The following is a 24,190-nucleotide window of genomic DNA, read 5'->3' as shown; positions in this document are numbered from 1 at the left end:
GGGAAGATAGGATTATACAAATGAATATCAATGCTGAATCATTAAATTGCTCTCTTTTAGTCTCCAGTATCTTAGAGCAGCTAGAAGTAAAAAACCTAAACCTGTGGAATTGTAACCCATGTCAAACTCTGAAATATGTTCTACTACTAACTGTGGTGCTGTGCTCTGAAATGTATTGCTTTTTTGTATATATGTTTTTTTCACAAAAAAGAAAAAAAGTTGATTGTGATGATAAAAAAATATTTATGCTTTCTAGCCTCCTATATTCTGGAACAGCTAAAAGGAAAAATCTGAGAGGATCCTATGGTAGCCCATGACAAACTCTGGGATCTGTCCTGTAACTACTTGTTGAAGAGTGCTTTGAAAACTATTTCTTTTTTATTTCTTTGCTTTGTGTGCAGGTTATGCAATAAAGAAGTAAAAAAAAAAAAAGAAAAAAAATTTTTTTGTACATTGATCTTGTAATCTGCCATGTTGACAAACATTTTTTTAGTTCATATAAGTTTTTTGGATTCCTAGGACTTTCTATGCATAACATCCTTTATTTGCAAATACGGTTTTGCTGCTAGTTTTTCAACTAAGATGTCCTTTCCTGGTGTTTTGGGGTGTAATAATCTATATCTGTCTGTTAGGTCTGGTTTATTTATCAAGTTGTTTGACATCTCTATTTCCTTGTTCATCCTCTGTCTGGTTGTTTTGTCCATAAAGGAGAGTGGTGTATTGAAGTCTCCTAGTATTATTGTTGAAACATCTATCTCTCCCTCCAGTTTTGCCAATGTCAAGTGCTTTGAATGCTCTTCCTGTTTCTATTTCTTTGTTAATTCTTGCTGGTTCTTCAGGTCTAAACTTTTTTGGCAGTGCTTTCTGAAGTCCTTTTCTCATCTCTCTTAAGACTGGGCTAGATGCCCCTACTTTGGGCTCCCAGTTCACGCAGTATAGTTGCCTGTTGACTCATTTATCTCCATTACTGGTCTGTTAACTCTCAGGAAAGGGAGTGTGCACTGCTCACCATTACATTTTCTTGGACAAGCACAGTGCCTGGGACAAAGTAGATGTTCAATAAATATTAGTTGAATAAACCATCTCTGCATTCAATTAGGATTTGTATACATTTATCTCCATCACACAGTTGCAATGTCCTGTTACAATTAAAGCAATACAATGCCATGAAAAAAAATGCTGCCATTCAAGAATGTGGCATTACATATCCTGAAATGTAATGCTACCCTTTCACCAAACTCAGTTATCTGATTGGCTAAAAAGTCAGCTAGCTTTCTTAATCATTGTCCACAGTTTTGCAGTCGTTTTAGCAGGTCATGTGATTGGAGTTTTATTTTGAAGTTTCGTATGTGTTTGGCTGGGGTGAAGGGGACATGCTCTGCAGTTATGTACAAACTTGATTCTCATGCCTGGTCAGATGGATTGGCTCTGGATGTTTCACGGCAGGAAAAGAGATAAAGAAATAGTATTTTTTTTTTTACAGGGAAATAGCAAAGGCACTTGCAGTTTTGAATTTGCCATTTATAGGGACAGGGCTTTCTGTCATGGTAGGAAAAATTGAGTTCTTTCTGTTTCTTTTTGTATCGTGTTCATTTTTTACTAACATTTTACCTCTGACATTTTCTTTTTCCAGACAGACTTCCAACACCCTTTTGTCAAGGAGTCTTACTAATTAAGGGAGATCAGATGTCATCTATAAATTCAGGGCACTCCATAACTGCTGGATATATTAAAATATAGTATGAAGTAGACCAGCACATGCTGGAATTAATTAAAACGTCAATGTACGTACATATTGATGGACATATTAGAAATTTTCCACCATAAAGCAATTAGAGCTCTGAAACCAGCTAACTTAGGAAAGTGGGCCCTTTCCTTACCAGTGAGGTCCACAATCCTCCTGTTGGAATTGAGCTGTATTTTCTCTTAAACTGGGGTGCCAAAGCAGGACCCTAGATCTTGCAGCTGATGCTTTAGACTTTCTACTGCATTATAAGATGCTTTCATTTACCCTGCCTTGTTAAATGCTGTTTTTAGATACAGGTCGAGTTTAGTTATATAAAATCATTTGAGATGGAGAATTTAAATCCTTGATAGTGGGAATTAGGATCAGCTGACAGTCTTCCCTGTCAAACCTAAGGAGCGCCCCTTGAACTCCACCACTATTTTAGAGAAGAGTAACAACTAGCACTCAAGGAGCTCCCAGAGCAGAAAAGAGAAGAACTGGTGAGCAGGCGGCAGAGGCATTTAAATACCCGAGCTGAAGATCCACCGAAGGCTTAGGGGGAGATAAAGTTCTGAGATGGCCGCTCCTGAACGCTTACTGAGGCTGGTCTGCGACAACATCTTTTCTGCCAATAGAGGGAGCCATGATTCCACAGCGTAGAAGCCGGACTTCTTTGTCTTCCACGAGAGGGCAGTAGTGGTCACGCTTTGAAACGGTTGCCTTCGATTCCTTCCCTGTTTCAGGCACCGTCAAAGCGAAATCTGCTGGTCTGTAAAGTTTACGCACACGCTGGGGCTTGGTTGCCAGTAGATGAGAAACTTGTGAGAACTCAGAGCAACCCGAATGAATAATTATGAAATCAATTCCTTTGCTCCTAAAACGTGGTGGCTTCCAACAGGTGATGAGACCCTATTTTTAGAGGATGAACTAGCAACTCAGGCTCCTTGACACAAGACATACTTAAGGTTTCTGCCGGAGAACTCACTTTGATATTTCCTAATTTTAATATATTTTCATATCAGCCATCTTAATGTTTAATTTATCTCAAGTTTGTTGACTTTTAAATATATGTATATTATATATTATATATTTGAAAATGGGAGGATGAATGAAGAATAGAAATTCGTAAAACTGCAATCCCATTTCTTCTGAAATACATAGCTGGGATCAGGGAGAAAACACTGCCCAGTAGAAGGGATGTTGAATTTGGACTTCAAAAACCTGGATTTGAGATGGGATCTCCAACTTGTAGTTCTATATGTGTGAGACTGCAACTAGACCACTTACGCTGTCTCCTCATCGGTAAAATAGGAATAAGAAATGTCTTTTCTCCTTCATAGAACTGTATGAGGCTTATATAAAATAATGTATGTGAAAATGTCCTGTAAATGGAAGTGTAAGGCAAATGTGAGAGATTATTGAAGTGCATTTTGTATTTTAGAATTTAAATATAACATTTTTGAGAACATGTTAACAATATTTAAATATTATAACATTTTTAGAAAAACATAAATGTCAATTTTAAGGTAAGTACTGTCTTCGAAAGTAAGTCCTTCACAGATATTGTATGATTTCACTACTGTGAACTAACTAGAATATTTAAACTCAGAACCTTAAAATGCAGAATATAGGGTACCTAGGGATAGATAGAAGCTAGGGAAGGGAGAGCAGTTGCTTAATATGTACAGAATTGTTAAGGAGATTGAACTTAAAATCTTTGGAAATAGATATGGGGTGAGGATAGCTTGTTATTGGGGATATAAGGAATAGTGGTGTACTGTAAGTGAATTTGGTTGAAAGGGGTTTTTTAGAGTCATGTATGTCACAGATTAACACTACAAATTTAGCTAAGTTCTTGCATGAACTACTACAAATGTACGACACTGGTACAAAGAGTTAATAAATAGAGTGGTATGTGGGGGAAAACACCTATTGCAAAATGTGAACTATAGTTAACAGTAATATCTTAAAATTCTTTCATCAACAGTCACTGGAGCACCACCCCAATACTAGGGGTCAATAATGAGGGGGTGGGGTGGATAAGTGATATGGGCTATTTTGGGTTTTCTTTTTTTGTATCTATCTGATTCTTTTTGAAACAATGAAAATGGCCTAAAAATGAGTGTGGTGATGATTGTAGAACTAAGAGATGAAACTGTGAAATACTGATTGTATACATTGGATGGAGTATATAAGTGAATATATCTCAATAATATCTGCAAAAAAAATCCTTTTAAAGTAAGTCCTACAAAGTTCCACTATGAAGAACATGCTTCAGAATATCTCTGTATGCAAACATTTACATGTAAATAAACAGTGTTTTAAAATTGAACTCTATCATACATTTTATTCTTTACCTTGCTTTTTTTTCCCACTCCATATTGCAGTTGTAACAACTAACTTTGATGTCACTGTGCCCGGCACCATTATTTAATCTCACAACAGTTCTATGAGGTAAGTGCTTTTTATTGTAAAGATGAGAAAAACTGAGGTCCAGAGAGGCTAAATGAAAGAATTTTGAATTTCCTGCAATTTTAAGGAAACTTATACTTAATGTGTTTCTTCCTGCCTAGAGCTTTTCCCAGTTTTTTTTTTTTTTTTTTGCATGGGAAGTCACTGGGAATCGAACCTGAGTCTCCTGCACAGCAGATGAGAACTCTGCCACTGAGCCACCGTGACCCACCCTTTTTCCTGCTTTTACGATGACCTCTTGAGTGCCCTGTTAAGAGTAGCAAAATCAAGTGGGGGTGGGGTGCTTAATTCAAAATACAAAATCTCTGGGGAAGAGACCCAGGAATTAGAAATTTTTAAAACAAGCTCAACTATGGGATTTTTATGTATGCAGTTATGGTTGAGAACCACAGCCTTGGTGTAAATTCCTAGACTTGGTGGTTGGATTGATTTTGTGTTTGAGACACAATGCCAAACTGCCTTCCAGAAATATCATACCAGTCTGCATTCCCACAAGCAGTGTGTGACTAATTTAGGTTCTTTTGTGTGGGACTCTCTGTGCTCCAAAATACTGCTTTGTAAATTACTTCTTAGTTTGTCATCAGCCCACTTGTAGGCTATTTAGCCTGAGTGTGTGCATGTGGGTGTGTGTGTATTTTAAAATTTTAATTTGAGGTTGAACACTTCTTCATGCATGTTAATCTTTTTGAGGTTCTTAAGAACCTCATATTAAGTCTCATTAAACATAGTCTATTTAATGAGACTTTCTCTGTCTCTATCTCATTGTCTTTCTCTGTGTCTCTCTGTCACTGTGTCTTTGTCTCTCTCAGTCTTTTTTTTTCTCTGTGTCTGCCTTTCTCTCTCTGTTTCTCTCTGTCTTTCTGATCTCTCAAGCCTTGCTCCTTTTCTCTTCTCAAAGCCATTGTTTTCTGGGCTGTAAACCTACTTTCCTAAAATTATACTGGATAAATGAATGCATATCTGCATAGTTAGTCCTTACAGAGTGAAAACAAATTCCAGATCTGTCCACAAGGAGCCAACTTTGATGCCCCCTCGCCCTACAACCCTGTACTCCATTTGATCTTCCCCTTTACCTTACCTAGTGCCTAATTCTCTAAGAAGTTTTGATCCGATCAACTACTAACCGTGTTAAAATTCAAACCCTCTTAGTTATGGGAACACCATTCCTTTACTGGGGCCCAGATTTTTATTCATTAACCTGCTTGAGCTCTTAGGTGTAATTTCTGAATTTTCATAAGGCAAGATTCTCCCGGTACTCAGGTTCTAAATAAAACTCTGTTTTCTTTCCTATTTTAAAATCTTTCCTATTTTAAAATGCCTATAACATTGGGTTTCTTTTAATCTCTTCTTCCTTTAAACAAAGAGCTATTTTCTCTTCTATAAAGACACAAGAGCCTTCTCTTGACTAATTCATTAACAATTACCCTGTTAACAATTAAGCTATAGATATTTAACAAGTTATCCACAGACATCACTTTGAGAGATCTTGTTTTCCAGAACATTCAGTAGGAGGGTGAATCACCTCAGACCTTAATATAAAGTTTATAGTATTTTATTATGACAATAATTGTTTCTAATTGTCTGTGGCTTTTTTTTTTTTGAACTTTGAATCTATGAGCAGAAGAGAAAACCATATAAAATTAGACATGGATAGGTTATCCGTACTTCATAATGTTGCTCCAAGTTAATATGAAAATCTTTTCCTCTTTCAGTGCGTTTATCCAAGTGAGAGCCTGCATTCAAACACGAATTTCTGAATCAAATTATTTTATAGAGCATTTTAGAGGAGAGGGTTTTTAGTCTACCAGCGAGTATGTTAATGAGAGGGAAAAATGGGGTAATGGGAGTGGAATGTTGGGCTGGGACTCGGACTCCCTCCCTCCCTTCTCTGAGCAGTTGTCTCTCTTTGGGGCTGCTGCTCTGCAGACCATAAAAATAATGGTTTGAAATTCCAAAAATCCACTGAAGAAATCATATAAGAGACGCACACTCCAAAAAAGAACTGCTATCCTGATTTTAGATAGGATAGCATTTTGTGCAATAGAAGCGTCAGTGAAAAGGTGTGAATTCATCTATATTTAGTATTTCAAATCATGTGTTGAATTACTTTAAAGTGAGGACATGCCTGCATAGGGGAATGCTACGGGTACCAGGGAAACGATCCATATTCTGCTGTATCTGCTACTGCTCCTTTTACTTTTCAACATTATCCGAACACCAGTACAGCTTAATTCTGGTGTGTTTCTGAACCTGAGAACGGGTAATTCAAAAGCAGATGTGGAGAAGTCATCCTCAAACCCATTATATTTGCACTAGACACATCCCAAACATCAGTTGACAAAACTCACTACCTCCTTTAGGAACTGTGGACTGTATTCCATTTTCAAAAGAGAAAATCAAAACCTTTTGAACTGTCTCCACTCCCTCTTTACCCTGAGAAAACAATCCAATGTTCTATGTATACAAGTGACTAATTTGAACACTTTTTTTTCCTGACTTGGTAGAATCTTCTATGAACTGACTGAAATGACCAGATGTTTTGGCATCTCATGTACACATAATTTAAGAGACTCAGTAATTGACTTAAGTACACGTATCAGGATGTGAACTGGCAATGGAATCGCGGACTCTCTGTTCTCTAATGATTTCAAATCCCATTTAAAAGGGCAGGCTTCTGGCATAATTGAAATGCAAAGAAATTGGCACTGTCTCATTCATTTACTTTGTAATGCACAGAATATTTAGATCTGAAAGTAATTTATGAAAGTAAGGAAGGGAAAACTATGACATTAGAGAGCTGTAAAAATTGTTTGTGAAGTATTTTTCTGGTAACAATCCCCACATTAAAACATTTAAGCAAAATTCCACTTGACTAAAATTACCTAGAAAACGTACTTTCACATTTATCTTAAAATTTTGAGTGATTTAGATAAGAATGTTTGATATAAGAATTTTCCACATTATTTTTGTTCTCCAGTTTGCAATGAGCACATTTGCTATGTGTTAATTTCTATTGATGATAAAAGTATTCAGAACAAGTAGTTAACAGAGATCAGCTTTCTCTTAGAGGCCTAGCACTCTTATAGGAAATATTTCGAATCCTGCTCTATTTCTTAGAAAAGGGGACGGTCTGCATTTCTATTCATATGTGAAAATCCGCAAACCTGAGTATAGGACAGAAACATACCAGAAGTGTGAAACTTTGAACTGGATCATTCATTCAGCCCCATTTTCTTTTTTCCCACCTAATTCAGTACACGTCTTGAATTTGTTTAATAAACAAATTTCAAGTGTCTCCCCCCACCACCTCCTTTTCCAACTCCTCTCTTTATCCCTCCAGAAAAATATAGTTTACAGAGTGTGGGCACATACACACACATACATGCATGCATGCATGCATACACATACACATATGGCACATACATGAAAATACATATGCACACAAATGTGAATAATACGCACGTGCACATACATACACGAATGCACATACGTGCATATACCCATGCACATACATACACACACGTGCATCCTCTGCACATAGACCTAAGCAGGTGATTAGTGCCTGTGTTCAGAAGTTTGTACAAACTTCCTCTTTCTTAAGGACCTAGAGAGAAAACACCATTAGATTCCGTGATCAGCATCCAGTGTTTTGGGTAAATATTGTTCTGTAAGCGTAAGAACAATCATGCCAGTGAATTTCTTTAATCACCCAAAGCTCTCTGTGGGTTTTGTTTTTCCTTCACGGGCTAAGAGGCAGACTGGCTCCACAAGTCTTTCTCTTCCCTGGCTGTCACAGGAGCCAGCTTGTCATTTATAACAGGTGATGCTTCTTGTTTGCTTTGAAATCCTGCCTCACTGAGTTGCTGACTTGCTCTCTGCTAGGGAAGCCTACACAGAACTCACCCTAGACCTAACTGAGGCCTGTTGGAGGCAAGGGACGGAATACAAATGTTTTCTGACATGATTTGGATGCGATATCACCCAGGGGTGCGGGATAATGGCTTTTTTTTTGCAGATTGAAAAATATGAGAACCAGTGTCTTGTGAAGTGCTCTTTAGAGTGATTGACACCTGCAGATGTGCCGACAGTGGCTGTAGATGCCAGATGTCAAGTAGCACTTAGGGACTCTTGTGTCCAGGGCCATTTCCTTGAGTTAACGATAGTTCCATGCTCCTTCTCTTGCTCCTCCAACTCTTTATGTCTGGGTGGATCTTGGATTTTAAACATCAAGCAAATGTTAATCCCAACACCTATGGGACAGCAGAGGCTCTGATGTTCAAAATGCAATTTTATTTTAGGATGGATTTCGGCAACAAATTGATTGACCCCAAAAGTGAAGATGGTGGGAGAGGTTGGCATTTAATGACTTAGCCTCTTGTACACAATCTCCCATGGAATGCTCCAGCAAACCCCTGAATTTGCTCGTTGTCTCCACGTGTTACAGTTGAGAACCAAAGTTGGGGAAATCACCAAGTGATTGAGCTGGGAATGGAACTTAAGTTTGTCTGATTCAAAAGTTCTTTCCACTCAGCCTGGAGCACAGGGTTCTGCTCCTACCCATACTTAAAAATGCTGGTTCTCTCTTGTTTCTTCTCTCTTGCAGCTTTCTTGTTCCTGAACGGTTACTATATGGAGAAAAAAGAATAAGTAATGCTCCAAACTTCTATTTGTATTTTCACAACATTATGATATAGTCAGGAGAGATTAAATTTTCCCGTGGCTTTATCAGTTGGGAGAATCGAGGCACACAGACTATTGGCAGAAATGTGGCTGTGTGATGTCAGGATATTTCAGTTAAAAAAACAGAGAGAAGTAGCAAAGTAAATCATTTTAATCTTGTGCACCAAGCTTCTAAAAATGTGGAAATGTCTGTGTGATTTACTGCATTTTTGCTCTTTATGTAGGTATTCATTGTTCTGTAGATGCAGTCGTTGCCTTATTTATTATTATTTTTTTCCTGTTTAAACTTTTCCCCAGGAGGATGTTTTGAGAAAGAATAGAAGGATCTATTTGGACCTTTCCAAGCCCATTTGTCAAGTGGATTGCAGTTGTGCCCTCTCTTGAGAAGACAATTTACACTGTATGAGAGCAGATTTTGTAAATTAATATCATCATTTAAAATAATCTAGCCTCCTTGTACCCTCACTGAAATGCACGAACGCTGTGCTGGACTCCACAGACAGCAGTTTTGGCATGGCCCAGGGGCCCAGGGGGATATTAACTTACAAGGCTTTCCCTATTTTGCTTTCAAAATAGTCTGAAACTATTTCAAAACGCAGAGACTGAAATACAAGGTATTAAATACCCTTTACCAGAATGTAAAACGTGCTTTCGTTCCTCCCCCACCCCTTTGAACCTTTGGAGAAAAGATGGTTGGGAAATGAATTAGTGTATTTATAAGACTTAAATCCTGGCTGCTTCTGAATACCTACATTGACACATAGTTCAAGATTATAAAAGGATACTTAAATGGAAAATCAAGCGGTATCCATCTAGGGTTAGAGCCTAGATGCAATTTAACTGTCACCTTAGGGTTTTTTTAAAACTATCTTTTATATTCCGAGAGTTCTCATGGAGTGGGATATGGAGAGTGAGCTGAAACGGAAATGGTTTGTAGTTGTCTGAGCCACCAGCCATAACTTTGCAAAGGTATCCTTGTCCCCTACTGTCTGGCTAAGCTCTATCCACCGGAAACCAAGTGCCGGATGTGGGGGCTGATTCCCAGAACCCTCCTGGATGGGGTTGGGGGATTTTTAGCCCCTGTCATGCCTAAGTGTAGCTCAGCGCAGGCGGGTTTGGTTCTCTCCATGTGTCCCTCCTGGGGTGTGCAGGGGCAGTCACTGCCTGGGTACAGTCGCAGGAGCCTGGGAAGTGTCTGTGGGTCTTTGGCAGCTGGAAAAGATTTGAGTCTCCTTGGCAGATGTTTGCTGTTGCAGCCACTCATTAATGTTGGAAACAAAACCCCTGATTATTCTTGAGGAAAGCCCCACTTTGTGATTGACAGCTGGGGTGTGCTTCCTATTGTAGAAGCCCACTACAGCCTGAGAGCAGGAGAGGAGGAAGTGAAAAGAGGGAGATGGGGGAAAGACCAGCATCAGATTAGCTGTGACTGCTATATGTCTACACTGGGGAAGGAGAGAGGGAGAGGCTGATTTAAAGACAAGCTAATTAAGATTCGAGGCTTCACTAAGTGCTCAGGTTTTTCAAACACATTCTGTAATTTAATCACTCTAGCTTTTAATCACTCAATAATCTGTTCACTACACATGTACTGAGTACCTACTATGTGCCAGGTGTTCCGCTGGTACTGGTGATGTAAGTTGCACCAGGATATAAGGCCACCAGGAGCTCATCCTCCCGTGTGGGAAATAAGCGTGCAGAAGAAAGCAGTACAAAAACGCACTCCAGGTAGGAGTGGCCATAGACTGCCTTGGGAAGTGGGCAAAGGCTTCATAAGAGGAGGTGACATTTGAGACGGGTCTTGAACTTGTTTTTCAGGCAGAGAAGAAGGGAGGAGGTGGGGTGCAGAGGGCATTCCAATTAAAGGAAACAGCTTGTGTAAAGGCGTGGATTACGAAAGGCCAACCTCGTGAAATAGGTATTATGATTACCATTTCCAAACGAAAAAACCGAAGCTCAGCTTATGTTAAGACGCCTGTTCGCATTTATAAGCGGCAGCGAGTGCAGACTTCACACTCCATCCAGAACGTCTCTATCCACCACACGAGGGGACTTGTGCCCTCAGACCCCTTCTTGCCTCTGGAGTAGAAAATATAAGAGATGGAAAAGCCAAAGAGCCGAGTAGGGATGGTTGGTTTCTGTAGCGATTTAAAACACCTCAGATTTCAAATTACTAAAGAAGCCAGCTTGGGGGTGGTGGCAGTCGGGGCTCATTTTCTGACTGCAGGCGGGTAGCAGCGGGAAGAGTGAGGGGCCGGGGACAGAGAGGAAATCCCGCCCGGGCTTGGGGGCTGTTGGGGCTGGTGAACTGCTCGGCGCTACCACGCGGGTCACAGGAACGCGGTGTCGGACCCTGGTTCGCGGAGAGGAAGAAGGAGAGAAAAGAGAAGGGGCAAGGAGAGGAGAAGGGAAGAAAAAAAAAAAAAAGGAAATAAGGATGGAATGTGGGGACAAGAGAAAGGAGGAGAAAAGAGGCAAAAGAATGGGCAAGGCGAGTAGGCCAAAGTGCAGGGGACAAAGTGGGAAACGGGAGGGAAAAAAGGAAAGCAATTAGGGGTAGGGGAAGGAAAGGGAACAGCCCAAGAGGGGGAAATGAGTCAAGAAGAGGAGAGAAGAGGGTGAGAAAAAGTAGGCAATGCAGACAGGGCTCAGAGGAACCACCCCGGGCGCACGCCAGACGGGGAGCGCACTGCCCCGCGGGACGCAAAGCACAAACGCTAACTGACTTTTCTGGCCCCAGCCTTTACATGGCCTGGGTTATTGCTGGGACTGTCCGCTCCCGTACAGGGACCAGAGCGCTTGGGGCCCGACTCAGTCCGCGCTGCGGGTGGGACGCACCGCAGCCAAGGACCCCGCCAAATACCTTCTGAGCACCTCCCGGCAGCTGCGCGCTTTTCGCAGGCAAATAATTCCCGGCGCAGGGCTGTTCCCCGGAGCGCACCGCGCGCCCCTACACCCTGCACCGGCCGTGGCCTTAAGCGCTCGGCGGCGGCACTCGGCGGCAAAGCGGCTGGATGGGGTGCGCACCTAGTCTCTGCACCCGCTGCCCAGCGTGGCGTTCCCGGGTTCCCCGGCTGGACGCGCGGCTATCTCTCGGCACTCGGCCGCCATTCCCCCAGGTCCTCGGGCGAACTTTTCCAGAAGGGAAATCAACAACAATCCTAAAAAAGACGCGTTGTGGGGCAGGCTAATTAATGGACTGTGACTCGGTCTGTTAGTGTCGCTTTTTCTCAAAGCGCCCAATGATCAGTTCACCAGGTGCACTCCCTTCCTGTTAGTTTAACCACTGTCCCCCCGGCACACGACCTCTCGCTCCCTACTCGGATCTCGGACCCCCGCGAGGGGATCGCTGCCAGCCTGGGGGTCCCAGAGAAGAACCTCCCGCGCTCCAAGTGCTCAAGCCTTTCCACCGAGCCTTTTCCTCCTGGCGCTGCATGCCCCAGTTCGGAGCCAGAAAACGGCGGGGAAAGGGAGCGCACCCGGGTGGTGTAGTACCAGCGACATCCCTGCCCGCTACCGGGCGGAGGCAGAGGGAGTCGTCCCGGGGACATAGGCTGGGAGGGGGACCACCAGCTCCGAATCGCTCCGGTCCCCCTCACTCAAATCATTTCTGTTAAACAGAGCTTCTTGCAGCTATAGATTGGGACAGCCTCGGACGAAGTAGCCCAGGGGAAATCTAGCAACGCACTCAGTAAGCACGTGTCTTCCGGCTCCCGACCTCCGGCGTTGGCGCGAGGGCCCCGAGAACAGAAAGACTCAGGGCCAGGGGTGCCAGGCGCTGGACGCGGCCGCGAACGCGGGACCGGCTGCCCTCGAGTGCGCCCCGTACTTTCAAGCGAGGAACAAAGTTTTATAAATAGAGCTTAAAAATAAAAGGAATACATGCTTACACTAGTTTATTTTGCTTTTATTTTTTGGTGGCAATTTATTGATGGGGTAAAGGCCATTTCTGTTTAAAGAGTCTCTGCGCCGGGCAACCCAGTTTGGCGCTGGGCGCAAACGCCCACCCGCTCGAAGCGGACTTCGGGGGCTGCTGGGAGAGCTGAGGGCGACTCGGGTCCTTCGGTAGCTATCCGCGGGCGGGGGTGCCCAGGCTGGAAGGAGAAAGGTGCGCGCCAGTGGGCGCCGACTCCGAAGCCCGCAGATTGGGGAACCCTCGCGAGGCCTCGCCTTCTTTTCAGTATAGCCCAGGACCAGACCGGCCGCCAAACTGTGGGCTGCGGTGCGGGCGGTTGGGGAGAGGTGGCGAGCAAGAGTGCACGAAGGGGCGCGGCCCTCAGGGAGCAGCCGGGATCGGGGCGGCGCGCTCCGCTCGTCCCGCGCGCACCCCCTGGGCGCGCGCACCCCCGAACGCACACCTGGAGCCGATCCCAGGAGGGGGAGGGGAGGAGCGCCAAGGCGAGTGTCTTAAAATAGAGAGACAGGCCGAGACGCGCGAGACTCCGCGAGGCGGAGGGGAGAGCTGCACCGGCGGACTCGACGCGCGCAGGCTACGCGCCCGGCTCCGCCGCTGGGCTTGGTAGGGCGAACGCCCCTCGGCCGCTGGCCTTCCCCGCGCTCCGCACCCGGCCGCGGACGGCCGCGCCGGGTCCTGCAGGAAGCGCGCACTGATTGACAGCTGCACCGTCCCCAAAAGGCTCGGGAGAAGATGCTTCCCTGCGGGTGGGTGTAGACGCGGCGGGCGCACCCGGTGCACGGCTCCCTCCTCGCGCGTCTCGGGAGCCCGCGCCTCCACCCGCGCTGCGAGGAGCGGGCTGAACCCGGGCTGGCGCGCCCGCCCGCCCTCGCGACCCCCGGCAGGGCCCTCGCCGAGTGCTCTGCCTCAGGCGCTCGCAGGGTCACCATGCACTGCCACGCCGAGCTGAGGCTTAGCTCGCCCGGCCAGCTCAAAGCAGCCAGGCGGCGCTACAAGACTTTCATGATCGATGAGATCCTCTCCAAGGAGACCTGCGACTACTTCGAAAAACTTTCCCTCTACTCCGTCTGCCCGTCTCTGGTCGTGCGCCCCAAACCCCTGCATTCTTGCACCGGTAAGCCTCCCTCAGGGGACCTGGGGAACGCGATGGCTTTCGTACCGGTGCGTGTCATTATACCGTCTCTGCCCTCTGAACGCGGGCCAGAGGAAACGGCCGGGGTGGGAGTGGTGGGCTCTTGCCCTGCGCCCCTGCAAGGGAAAGACTCGCCAGCCGTGGGCATTCCAAAGGCACCAGGCACCCGGCCGTGAAGAGCTAGGGAAGCTGTCGCACCGGCTGGGAGTAGATTGAACGCAACACGCGTCCGGGAGTTGGCGCTTCGGGCAACGCCTGGCGGTCCCGTTCCGAGGGGACCTTTCCCTTCTGCCTCCACCGCCATGGTTTTTCAGTCACAAAGTTCTAATCCTGAAACTGGTTCAGCGCCGCAGTCACTGTTTCAGGAAGTGGTATTGTTGGTTTCAACTTGAGCTTGATGGCCTTGCTTCTCACCTTGAGTTAATTTGTCCACCCCCCTCCCATCTTCCCTGGGAATTTTACAAGTAGTTCAGTATCCTGAGGTTCTCAACAAAATCCCGAATTCACCAACCCTGACTTTAAATGATCTCCCTTTGAACAAGTAGTTAATAAGGAGTGGGTAGAATTGCGGCACTAGATTCTTTCCCTTTTAAGTGATTAAAAACAACAGTGATAGCGATAGAAAACATTCCTTAGATCTGGTTTCCCCTCTCCACAAGACCTATAGGAAAGATGAAAACTTAATAAACATTGAAAAAGTGATGGGCTTGTGTAGAAAACAAATCCAAAAGGCATTTTAAAAACGTTGAGTGCGGGACCGGCCGCTGTGGCTCAGCAGGCAGAGAAGGTCTACATTTCCAAGTGCTTTGGCATTATAAGGACTTAGGGTAAAGAAACTTAAATACAGGGGAAAGAAATGTTGAAGATGTTTATATCAATAAAGGTATTCACTGTGTTTTAAAGTAAAGGTAAAAATTGATTCTTTCCGAATCAGAAGAACCCATGAGATTAGGATTGTTGCATGGGTAATATGATAGAAATTAATACAATTTTGCTTATATTGAAAAAGTATAAGTCCAGCAATCTGTTTGAAAGACACTGTCAGAATATTCAGGCCCAAATCTGCTAGTGCATCTTGCTTGGAATCCTGTATATTTACACTGGTTTCGTTGATGGTTTCTGTAGGGCAATCAGTAAATATGTAATACATATATACAGTGAAGGTTTTTTAAACACGCATTTATGTAGGAAATTAATACTGTATTCATTTACACCTTTTGAAAATAAATTTTGCCTATAAGGTGGAACTAGGCCTGATATCCCGTAATAAGCCTTGTAATATTAAATTTACAAATTTATTGAACAAGGTAGATATCTTTGATATTGATATTTTTACCTTTGTGTATCCGAAGCCTGTGGGTCCTTGGATGAATAGTCTGTAAATAGTCTGTAGTAATTGGCTTGGGGAGGTGTGCTCAGTCTTGTTTTGAATACAAGCAAGCATTTGTTCCACTAACTCAGATCCCCTTGAAGGAGAAGAGAGGGTCCTCTTCAAACACAAATCTCAGTGCACTCTGCTAAGACACTGCATATAGTGAGACGCCTAGCATCAAACAGAGCAATTTTTCGTAAGTATCGATGTCTAGCTTAGTACTGGCAAAATTTTCAGTGACTTTGTACCATGCATTGACCTGAAGGCAGCTTTTCCTGGCGTAATGCCATCACAGAATTGGAACATAGAAGAAAATATGTCAGAAAAAAGAGTAACGAATATCCCTGGAAAAATAGCGATCTAGTCATCAGTCAAGGTGGTCTAAATCCTATGTTTTATTGACCTTGTGTGGGAAATAAATCAGAGGAAAAGAAAATGATTCACATGTAGTTTTATGAGTGCTAAAAATGAATTGCATATGGATTGTGGGCTGAAGTTTTGCTCCAGAGTTCTTCGATGGTTTGTGGGAAAGGGTGCTGGTTAGCACGTTTCCCCCCCCCCCCCCATCTTAATGCTTTGTTTCTTTAGATTGTTCTTTTGAAAAATGTGTCTTCATTTTGCTGTAGTTGGGATTTAAAATTCAGAGACCAGGATTTTCCAGTTGTATTATAAACCCATAAAAACTGGCTACAATAGTCCATACTTTCAGATCATAAGCCTTCCGTGGGTTTATGGTTACAGCTAAAACATTATATGAATTAGATCGTGGAGATCCTTTAGCGTTTTCTTAAGGGTTCTGCAAATAGAATACTTCCAAAGCATTTTTGTTAGTTTCAGTTATGTTTGGAATAAAAAATCTTAGATTGGATGAACTCAATTTTTAAAATTAATTTTAATGTTATTTTAAAATCAGTAATGAATATTTAGTAATTTTGGTGCAAAAAAAGTTCAAACCAAGTGAAAGACATGAATTGGATTTAAACTCATTGAACTGTCTCACTCTTTGGTTTGCTGATTTAAAGTTTAAATAATGTAAGAGAAGTGAATTTTGTCAGGTAAAATAAAGAAACTAAGATACAAGTGTTTCCTCAATATTAAAAAAGTCACCACTGCATTCAATAAGTATGTACAAGAGTAAAGAGATAGATACAGCATTAAAAAAAAAAAAACAACCTCTACATAAGCAAATAGTCCATTTTGTTTAGAGGTAGTAATCTAAATGCCAATTTATGGTGTCGAATATCCTCAGGCAGAAGAGTATATATTCAAGTACGTTGAGAAATTGAAACATTTTTCCATCAGGCAGATAATCTCCCGACAGTAATTTATTATTAGATACACTAACCTTGATGGAATAGTCACCTTAAAAAAATTGTTTAGTTTAACAGGCTTTTGATCACTATAAATGCAGTATTTTTAGTCCTAGAAAGCTGTTTCTAAGTTTCTTTACATTACCCAAAAGATCTCCTAACTCTCATAAAAGACATGGAGAAATGGAACCCTTTCCTTCTAAGCCAAACTAAATGAAAGCTTAACATTAAATTTAAAATAGAATTTTAAAAAGTCTAAACTCGATGAAAGCCTCCATTTGAAAAAAAAAGACTTGTTATTCAGTTCATTGGTGAGGTGTGGAATATGTTTAGAATTAAGTTAATGTATATCACGTTCTTTTTTTTTTTAATGTGATACAGTAATCCTCATTCGGAATGGAAATACACTGTCATATATGTATACTCATAAACGCCAGAAGATATAATTTATGGTATCATAAATGCTATTTAAGTTTGGAGTGCACTGTTTTATGTTCCTGCTTGTGATTAATGTTTCTTTTTGGAAGATTCCGTCAAGAAAGCCTGCCTTTTTCCCCACTGATGAGGTTAATTTTGGAAGGACCTCCCTTTCAGTTGGGTCTTTAGAGTTTCTAAATTCAAGGAGGAATGGGCAACTTGCTTCACATGAATGGGGCTGTGACAATTTACTCTGCTGAGGATGAGAGCAAATCTATGATGTCTATTACATTCATGCTTATAACTTAGAATCACCCTAGGTCTGCATATGCACATTTGGGGAACGGCAAGAAGGGGTAGGAGAGTCTGAGTATAGATATATTTGGGCATTTTATAAGCCACGGTTATTCCAATTAAACCTACAGTCTGTCTCATTCCTTTCCCCTTCCCTAGCAGAGAGGTTATATTGGCTCTCTTGGTGAGCTCCGGGAGATCCTTCAGTTCCATCAGTATGTAGAGAAGTCTGTTGAGTTACAGAGCTGGAAGGGATCAAATAGAAGATTCCTTTTTACAAGTGCCAGGACACATCAGTGTTTAAGCCTAGTTTCATCCTCTCTGTACTCTGCCGCCCCTTGTGTTAGGGTACTCAGGAATCGGGAGGACTCTTCAACTTAGTTATACACCCGGGATAAACCCGTGTAGTCACACCCAGGGGACAGTCAACCAGCCAATTAAAAGGGAGAGATTTGGAAAGGGTTTATCTTAGGAGGTGGCATTGAGAACAGTTTATCCTCTGGTGGGTCCAAGAGAAACAAATTCTTTGGGGGTGGTGTCCTTGGAGGCAGTTTGAACTCAAAGATTGGGTGTCATCCCAGTGAAAGAGGGATGGCTTTCCTGAGAGGTCCGGAGGCCGCTGCAGCTTCATGGAGTTGGTTCCAGTGATTCTCAGTCGTTTAGTTGGAGACCCAAACCCATGAAATTTTGTGAACCTGAGAGCTGGGCACTGGAATGTTAATGGGAAGTGTAAACAGGGGTCTGGGAAAATGATCATTATTAACAAGCAATTCTGTTTCTGCCAGAGGCAAATTGACTTTTATTAGCAGTTATTCACAACTGCTTGTCCTGTTCCCATCCCAAGGGTGAATAACCGAGGGGTGCACAGGATATAGTCTGACAGAGTCAGAATATAGCTGTAGCTGAGCTCTTGTAGGATGCTCAGGTAATGAAGCCTGGTTACTCCTTCAACTCTGGAACTCCTTTCTTAACTAGAGGCACTGAGGGGTTCCTTTGCAGTAAGTTTTAACTAGTTTGTTGGCAGTTTCTTTTCTGGCTCTGCTTTTTCCAGTAGCAACTAGGAAAATGATTAGCGATTTAGCTCACAAGTTGAAATGCCTCTCCAGATTTCTATAATCTTTAGTATCATTAATTTATTTCAACAAATATCTATATTTGCTTGGTGATGGCACTGTCAGAGAGCCCACTATTTTTAGTCTATCCTAAGTCTTGACTAGCAGTTGGACTGTTTAAAAAATTTCTCTAACCTACTTACGGAACCATTGCTATGTCCTTCTCTCTTTTCTCTAGAGTGAATGAAGGACAGTTTGGAACTGGCATAGGGAAACATTATGACGTTTTAATACTTTTGGTCACCATGTGGAATTTTCTCTTTGAAATCTACCTGAAGGGTGTTACCATCAACAAACTTGTCTATTTGCCTCGTTCAGAACAACTCGAATGAAATTGTATATATAATAATTATTTCACGAGGTCAATTTCCTCTAGGTATGCTGGCGGTGTAGCATTTCTGGATTGAAGACTGAATTTGTGGCACAAGTGTAGACAGTAAAGAGTTGTTACTTTTAATGTATCCCAAGAGTCCCAGTGAAAAGATGGTTAGGTTTAACCTAATCCCAGGAATCTGTGTGAAAAGCCGCAAGGATTGCAAAAGGTTGTTCAAAATTGTAAAGAAAGATTAAAAGGAAAAAAAGAGAATAGGGAAAGAAGGAAAAGCATAGGTTTCTTTGAAACCCTTGAAGCCACTCAAATTCAGCTCCGGGGCACTGTGTCCCTCTGAATGGCTTCTGAAATTTTCCTTTCTGTCCATGGGCCAGTATATGCCCAAAGTTCTGAAGCTTTGCAGATTCCTTAAGGGGAGAGACCGGACTTTTAGGCCCTGCCCAGTGTTTTCCTTCACTCTGGAGATTTGAACAAATGTGGAATCAGAAGTGTTTTTAGATGTTATTTTCACTTTGTTTTGAGGTTAAGGAGGAGAAAGACAGAATTGAAAAGGTAGGGAGTGCAAATGATCGGAGGCTCACTTACTTGGATTAAGTCTGTGAACTTTTGTGGGTGCCTTGAAGTCAGTGGACAGGAAGTTTTCGAGTTCTGTGGCTCAGCCTGTAGACGAATTCCTAACCAGGATAGAGCTGAAATTTTTTCTTAATGCAGTTCAGATAGGACCTTTTACAATCCTGGTGGTGTCCACTGGTGGTGTCTTATATTAATAAAATAAATACTGTGCTTCCAGGAAAAGAGGTGCTTTTTTTTTTTTCTTAAATAAACCAGAAAACCTTTGCAAACCCTCAGGATTTAATTTATTTTTATAGCTGGCTAATAACAGTTAGAAAAAGAAATGTCTTGTTAAAATAAATGCTCTAAATAAAAACACAGTTAATTTTCCATTACTGTGCCTAATTACTCACCAGTACCAGAGCTTTTTAATATGGCAATTTAACTTCTTTAAAGTGGAAACTTGGCATGTACATAAGGAAGAGAGCCATGCACCTAGATAGCTATCAGAAGATTGGCTAATTATATTTGGGCTGGAGATGAATCTTACAAATGATTACCCTGAAGAAGATAGGATAGAGGGACTCTTTCTGTAATCTCTATGGAAAGGCTCAGGTTTCCTCAGTGCCAGATGAAACTGAATCCCCGGTGGGAGATAATTCTGAACAATAGGTGATGTACAGGTATCTCTGGAAAGGGACTGTGCCAGTCACCAAGAGAAGCCAACTATGTATGTTTTCTGGCTTCACTGGCAGAGCTCATATTGATGAACACAGCCCAGCTCCGGGGAATGGCAGAGACATGAGTGAATAGGAAGCCAGTCTGGGAGTTTCTTAACACTGGATTACAGAATATGAGGATTCCAAGCAGAGAAGCTTTCTGTGATAGTTCTACTCTATTGTTCCTCTGGCTTACCAACGTGTCCTTAGGGACAGGTTCTTCTGTATATTAGGGATAGATAAATATTTTCACAGTGTTTACTGAATCGGATTGGCTGCCTTTTGGGTGATGCCCGTGCACTTTTGGTTATTTTAAAAAAAAACACAAATTTAGTGTGTTTGATAAATGATTTGATTGTGCCTACACTTTTTAAAATTCAAGGATCACTTACGATGTGGGGAAATGGAATAGGTTGGGGCCAGGCAGGATTTCATGAAGCCATGGCTGTGTTTCTCTCCCAGGAAATACCTGATCATAACAGGTATGATCGCCCCCCCCAACCTGCACTGCCTATCTTTCTCTGAGTTCTTTCAGAATCACTCTGTGATTTTGCCATTGTTGATACTCAGAATAATGCTCATTTCACAATCGTTTGTGGATTGAAGGAAGTATAACATAGATGTTTAGTTTAAGCAATATCTAGGGGGATCAGCTTTGCACCTTCCCCTAATGGTTATGCGAAAACAATGGAGTATTGATAATGTGCCTTTCATCTTGGGAAAGTGTCCTGGGTAAGGAGAATGGCTGAGACTCCTGCTTCTGAGATCTGTAGGATTACTTTATTTCCTGAACCTTCTTATTTGGATTCATAACAAAAATAGTAATAGTGACTCTTTTTGTAATGCCTACACTGAAATAGACATGGGACCATGTGCTTTATGATCAGCCCCAAAAGATCCCTAAAAGGTAGCTATTTGTATCTCCACATTACAAATGGGGAAGTGAGAAGTAACTTTCCAAAAGTCACAGAATATATAAATATCTCTTATAAAGCCATAAGAAAAAGACAAGTGAAAAATGTATAATGACTATGACTAGGCAATTCATAGAATGAAAATTATATATTTTTTCCTGCTAATCAGGGAAATGCAATTAAAATGAGATACGATTTCATGCCCATCAGATTGAGGCAGAATTTGACAATAGCAATCAATCACAAGGATATGGAGCAACAGACATTCTCACACGCTGATGTTGGGAGTATTGTTTGGTCCGATTACTTTGGAGGGCAATTTGGCAATAGCTGGTGAAGTTGCAGATGCACTCGTGCCCTGCAACCTAGCACTTCTCCTTCTGCGTGAGTGCCTTGAGAAATCATCGTATGTGTGCAAAAGGACATGTTGTATATGATAGTGGAAAATTGAAAATCATCTCCTTCAGAAGGAGAAAGAATAAACGAGTACATGTTAGATTCATGCAATAACGTTCTATGCAATGATGAAAGTGAATGAAGTAGATCTACTTCTGTAAATACGGATACATTTTAGAAACACAGTGTTGAGGAAAAACATCGACACCTATAGTCTGATACTATTTTAAAAATGGTTGAAAACATGCAAACTAATGGTATATCATTGCTTATGGATTCATAGACATGTATTAAAAACAAAAAATCATGCATGGGAAAGAGAAACACTTAATTCAGTTCCCCATGGAGGAGGCAGGGGCTTGGAAATGGGGAGAGCTTACCCACAGGATTTGATCTTCTGCTGTAATTATTTATTTTAAAAAGAGGCCCAATGCAAATACAGCTGAACATTAAGAGTTGACAGAACTTCGTCATGGGTATACACAAGTCCAGTCCATTACTTTTGTCCTTTTCTGTATGCTGGTAATTTTTCATAGTATAAACATTGGAAAATGATAGTACAAGAGACTTTGCAGAAGTATGAAACTTAATCTGGCGGGACTTTTGATGGTTTTCTTAAATAGCTTCTCTCTCTCCCGACACAGAAGCTGTTTAAATACAGAGCTCATTATATGTGCTCTCACAGTGGGGAAGTAGGAACACTTTATAACTGGACACGTGTACAATTCACACTCATCACCCCCTGTGGGTTCTGAATTTGCCTTTTAGAGCTCGTTTTCCTCCCTTGGCTGGTTGGGGGAGAGGCCTTTATTTATCATTAAGATAGCCACTGTTTCTCAACTAATGCCTTGGTGTGCGAGTGATCAGTCTCTGAGCTGGGTGCTAGGACGGTACTATTTTCTCTTCAGTAATCATGTAAGCAAGAGGTGTCAGATGCCCCCCCCTTAAGAGGTTTAATATCACAATAAACTGCCTTTGATTGTACCTTGTTTTTGTGTGTATTTGCTCATATGGCAATATACTACCGTTGACTTTCAATTTTTTTTATTGTGAAAAATAGCATATATACAAAAAAAGCAATAAATTTCAAAGCACACCGCAACAAGTAGTTATGGAACAGATTTCAGAGTTTGGTATGGGTTGCAGTTCCACAATTTTAGGTTTTTCCTTCTGACTACTGCATCAAGACACTTGAGACTCACTATTGATGTTCTTTTTTTTTTCATTGTTGACTTTTGATTGACCGATGGTCTATTGGTACTGACACTTGAACCTGATGAAACTGTGTAGGAAAGCTATAAGCGAATACCAGAGAATCTAAGAATGTTAAAATTTAGCTTCTTAGCAGGGAAGAAGAATGTTGCCAAATAAGCTGGTTGAGTTCTTTTTTAGAGTCTGTAAACCATGATTTGATGTAAAAACTTTGTTAAACATGAGTACAAGGCTTGTTAGGAAGGGATGAGAACTGTGTTGTTAATTCTATAGAGAGATGCTGAAACCTGTCATAAACATCTTCCTTGTTGCTGAGGAAGTTAATACAGACCACGTGACTCCACAGTGCATCTGGTGGAGCAGACACTTTATTCAGCCTTTCTTAACAGCAAGACATTTTTCTCTTCCCTGCAAAATAGTTCCAGTTTAGAAATATTGCCTTAAAACCCTTTGGCAAAAAAGGAAAAAAAAAAGACATTTTGGGAGCTTTGTCCTTTGGGGATGGAAATGCTCCTTAGTCTGGAGGGAGCATCTTGTAAAGTCAAGAGTTGGAGTCAAGAGTTTGCAGAAGCATTTCTGTTCTCTAGACCATCCCTTTCTACCTAAATAAATACATGAGCAAAGAAATGAGTAAAAAGCTCACTGGGGCCCTACCAAGGCAACAGCTAGCCAGTGTCACTGTACGTTCCCCGTGCTCGGCTGTGCAGCAGCCGTCACCGGGCATCGAGGACCACATTTCTGGGAGTGTGACCGAGGTGGACGGGAATGAGAGGATCATGGATTTTTCCGGTTTGTCGTGGGGAACAGGCTTTCGTGGGTTGCCGGAGGAAGTGCTTCTGCATTTTATGTTGGTTTTAGAGTTGTCCACCACGGCTGGGATAGATTAAGAAACTTTATCACTTGTAGGTCTTACTTTGTCGACTTCCTGGGCCCTCGTCAGTGAATTCTTATTCCTTATAAAATGGACGAACTACGGATGAGGGGAATGTTGCCAGGAAAGACGTTGTGACTGGATTTGGAACTACTTGGGAAAAGAAGGAAAGTCAGGATTTAGGATATTTAAAGTAACTTTTAGCAGATTTCACTGAGGGAGCAAGATAGTAAGATATGCTAGTAAAGTTCCTATGTAAGACCTTTCTTTTTCATGGCTAGAAATTGTATTAAGTAATTGGTAATCGTCCCAAGAGAAGTTTTTTTTTCTTTTTTTTTTTTTTAGTGTTCTGTTAATGATGTTATTATCCCTGTATGCCATGGTAACCTCTTATGTTCTTAGCACATTAGACAGTTGTGTATCTTGGAAGCATGTCTTCAATCCTTAGTTTACAGCACCGCATAAAGGAACACCCTATTGGCATGCTCGTTTTTTGTTTGTCTACTGGCAGGTTGAGGCTTTGGCAGAACAATTAGCTGCGTAAGCAGAATGTGTTTCTTCTTTTTTTTTTTTTTAGGGAGCTGCAAAATAGAAACAGCAATGATAATAAATGGTAACCGCCTGCCAGGCTCTGTGCTAAGTGCTTGTAAGCATTAACACGTTTAAACTGAATGGAATTTGTATGAATAGTTATCGTTACCATTTTTTTTTTCCAGGAGTGGAAAGTGCAACTCAGGTTGGTTAAGATAATGGCAAAAAGGTCA

At 42.0% G+C, this 24,190-nt stretch overlaps 1 protein-coding gene and 1 long non-coding RNA gene across 3 annotated transcripts in view; both read left to right on the top strand.

Annotated features, from left to right (window-relative positions):
* The first annotated feature begins 2,418 nt into the window (after positions 1–2,418).
* LOC143643160 (uncharacterized) lies at positions 2,419–9,503 on the top strand. The gene is made up of 3 exons (XR_013156162.1): positions 2,419–2,624; positions 4,114–4,180; positions 9,176–9,503. It is a non-coding gene; the product is annotated as an uncharacterized LOC143643160 (long non-coding RNA).
* A 3,617-nt stretch (positions 9,504–13,120) lies between these two features.
* BARX2 (BARX homeobox 2) overlaps positions 13,121–24,190 on the top strand; it is an 84,257-nt gene continuing 73,187 nt past the window's right edge. The window contains exon 1 of one of the 2 annotated variants that reach the window (XM_077112451.1): positions 13,121–13,908. In XM_077112451.1, coding sequence (XP_076968566.1) covers positions 13,722–13,908 — 187 coding nt within the window. In that variant the 5' untranslated portion in view covers positions 13,121–13,721. Of the gene's footprint in view, positions 13,909–22,357; positions 23,345–24,190 lie in introns of those variants that run through there. The other variant, XM_077112452.1, reaches the window with a different exon arrangement.

Source organism: Tamandua tetradactyla, chromosome 8, assembly GCF_023851605.1.
Source record: "Tamandua tetradactyla isolate mTamTet1 chromosome 8, mTamTet1.pri, whole genome shotgun sequence".
Classification (NCBI taxonomy): domain Eukaryota; kingdom Metazoa; phylum Chordata; class Mammalia; order Pilosa; family Myrmecophagidae; genus Tamandua; species Tamandua tetradactyla.
The sequence above is the reverse complement of the archived record's forward strand: the minus strand, read 5'-3'. Positions and strand labels throughout refer to the sequence as shown.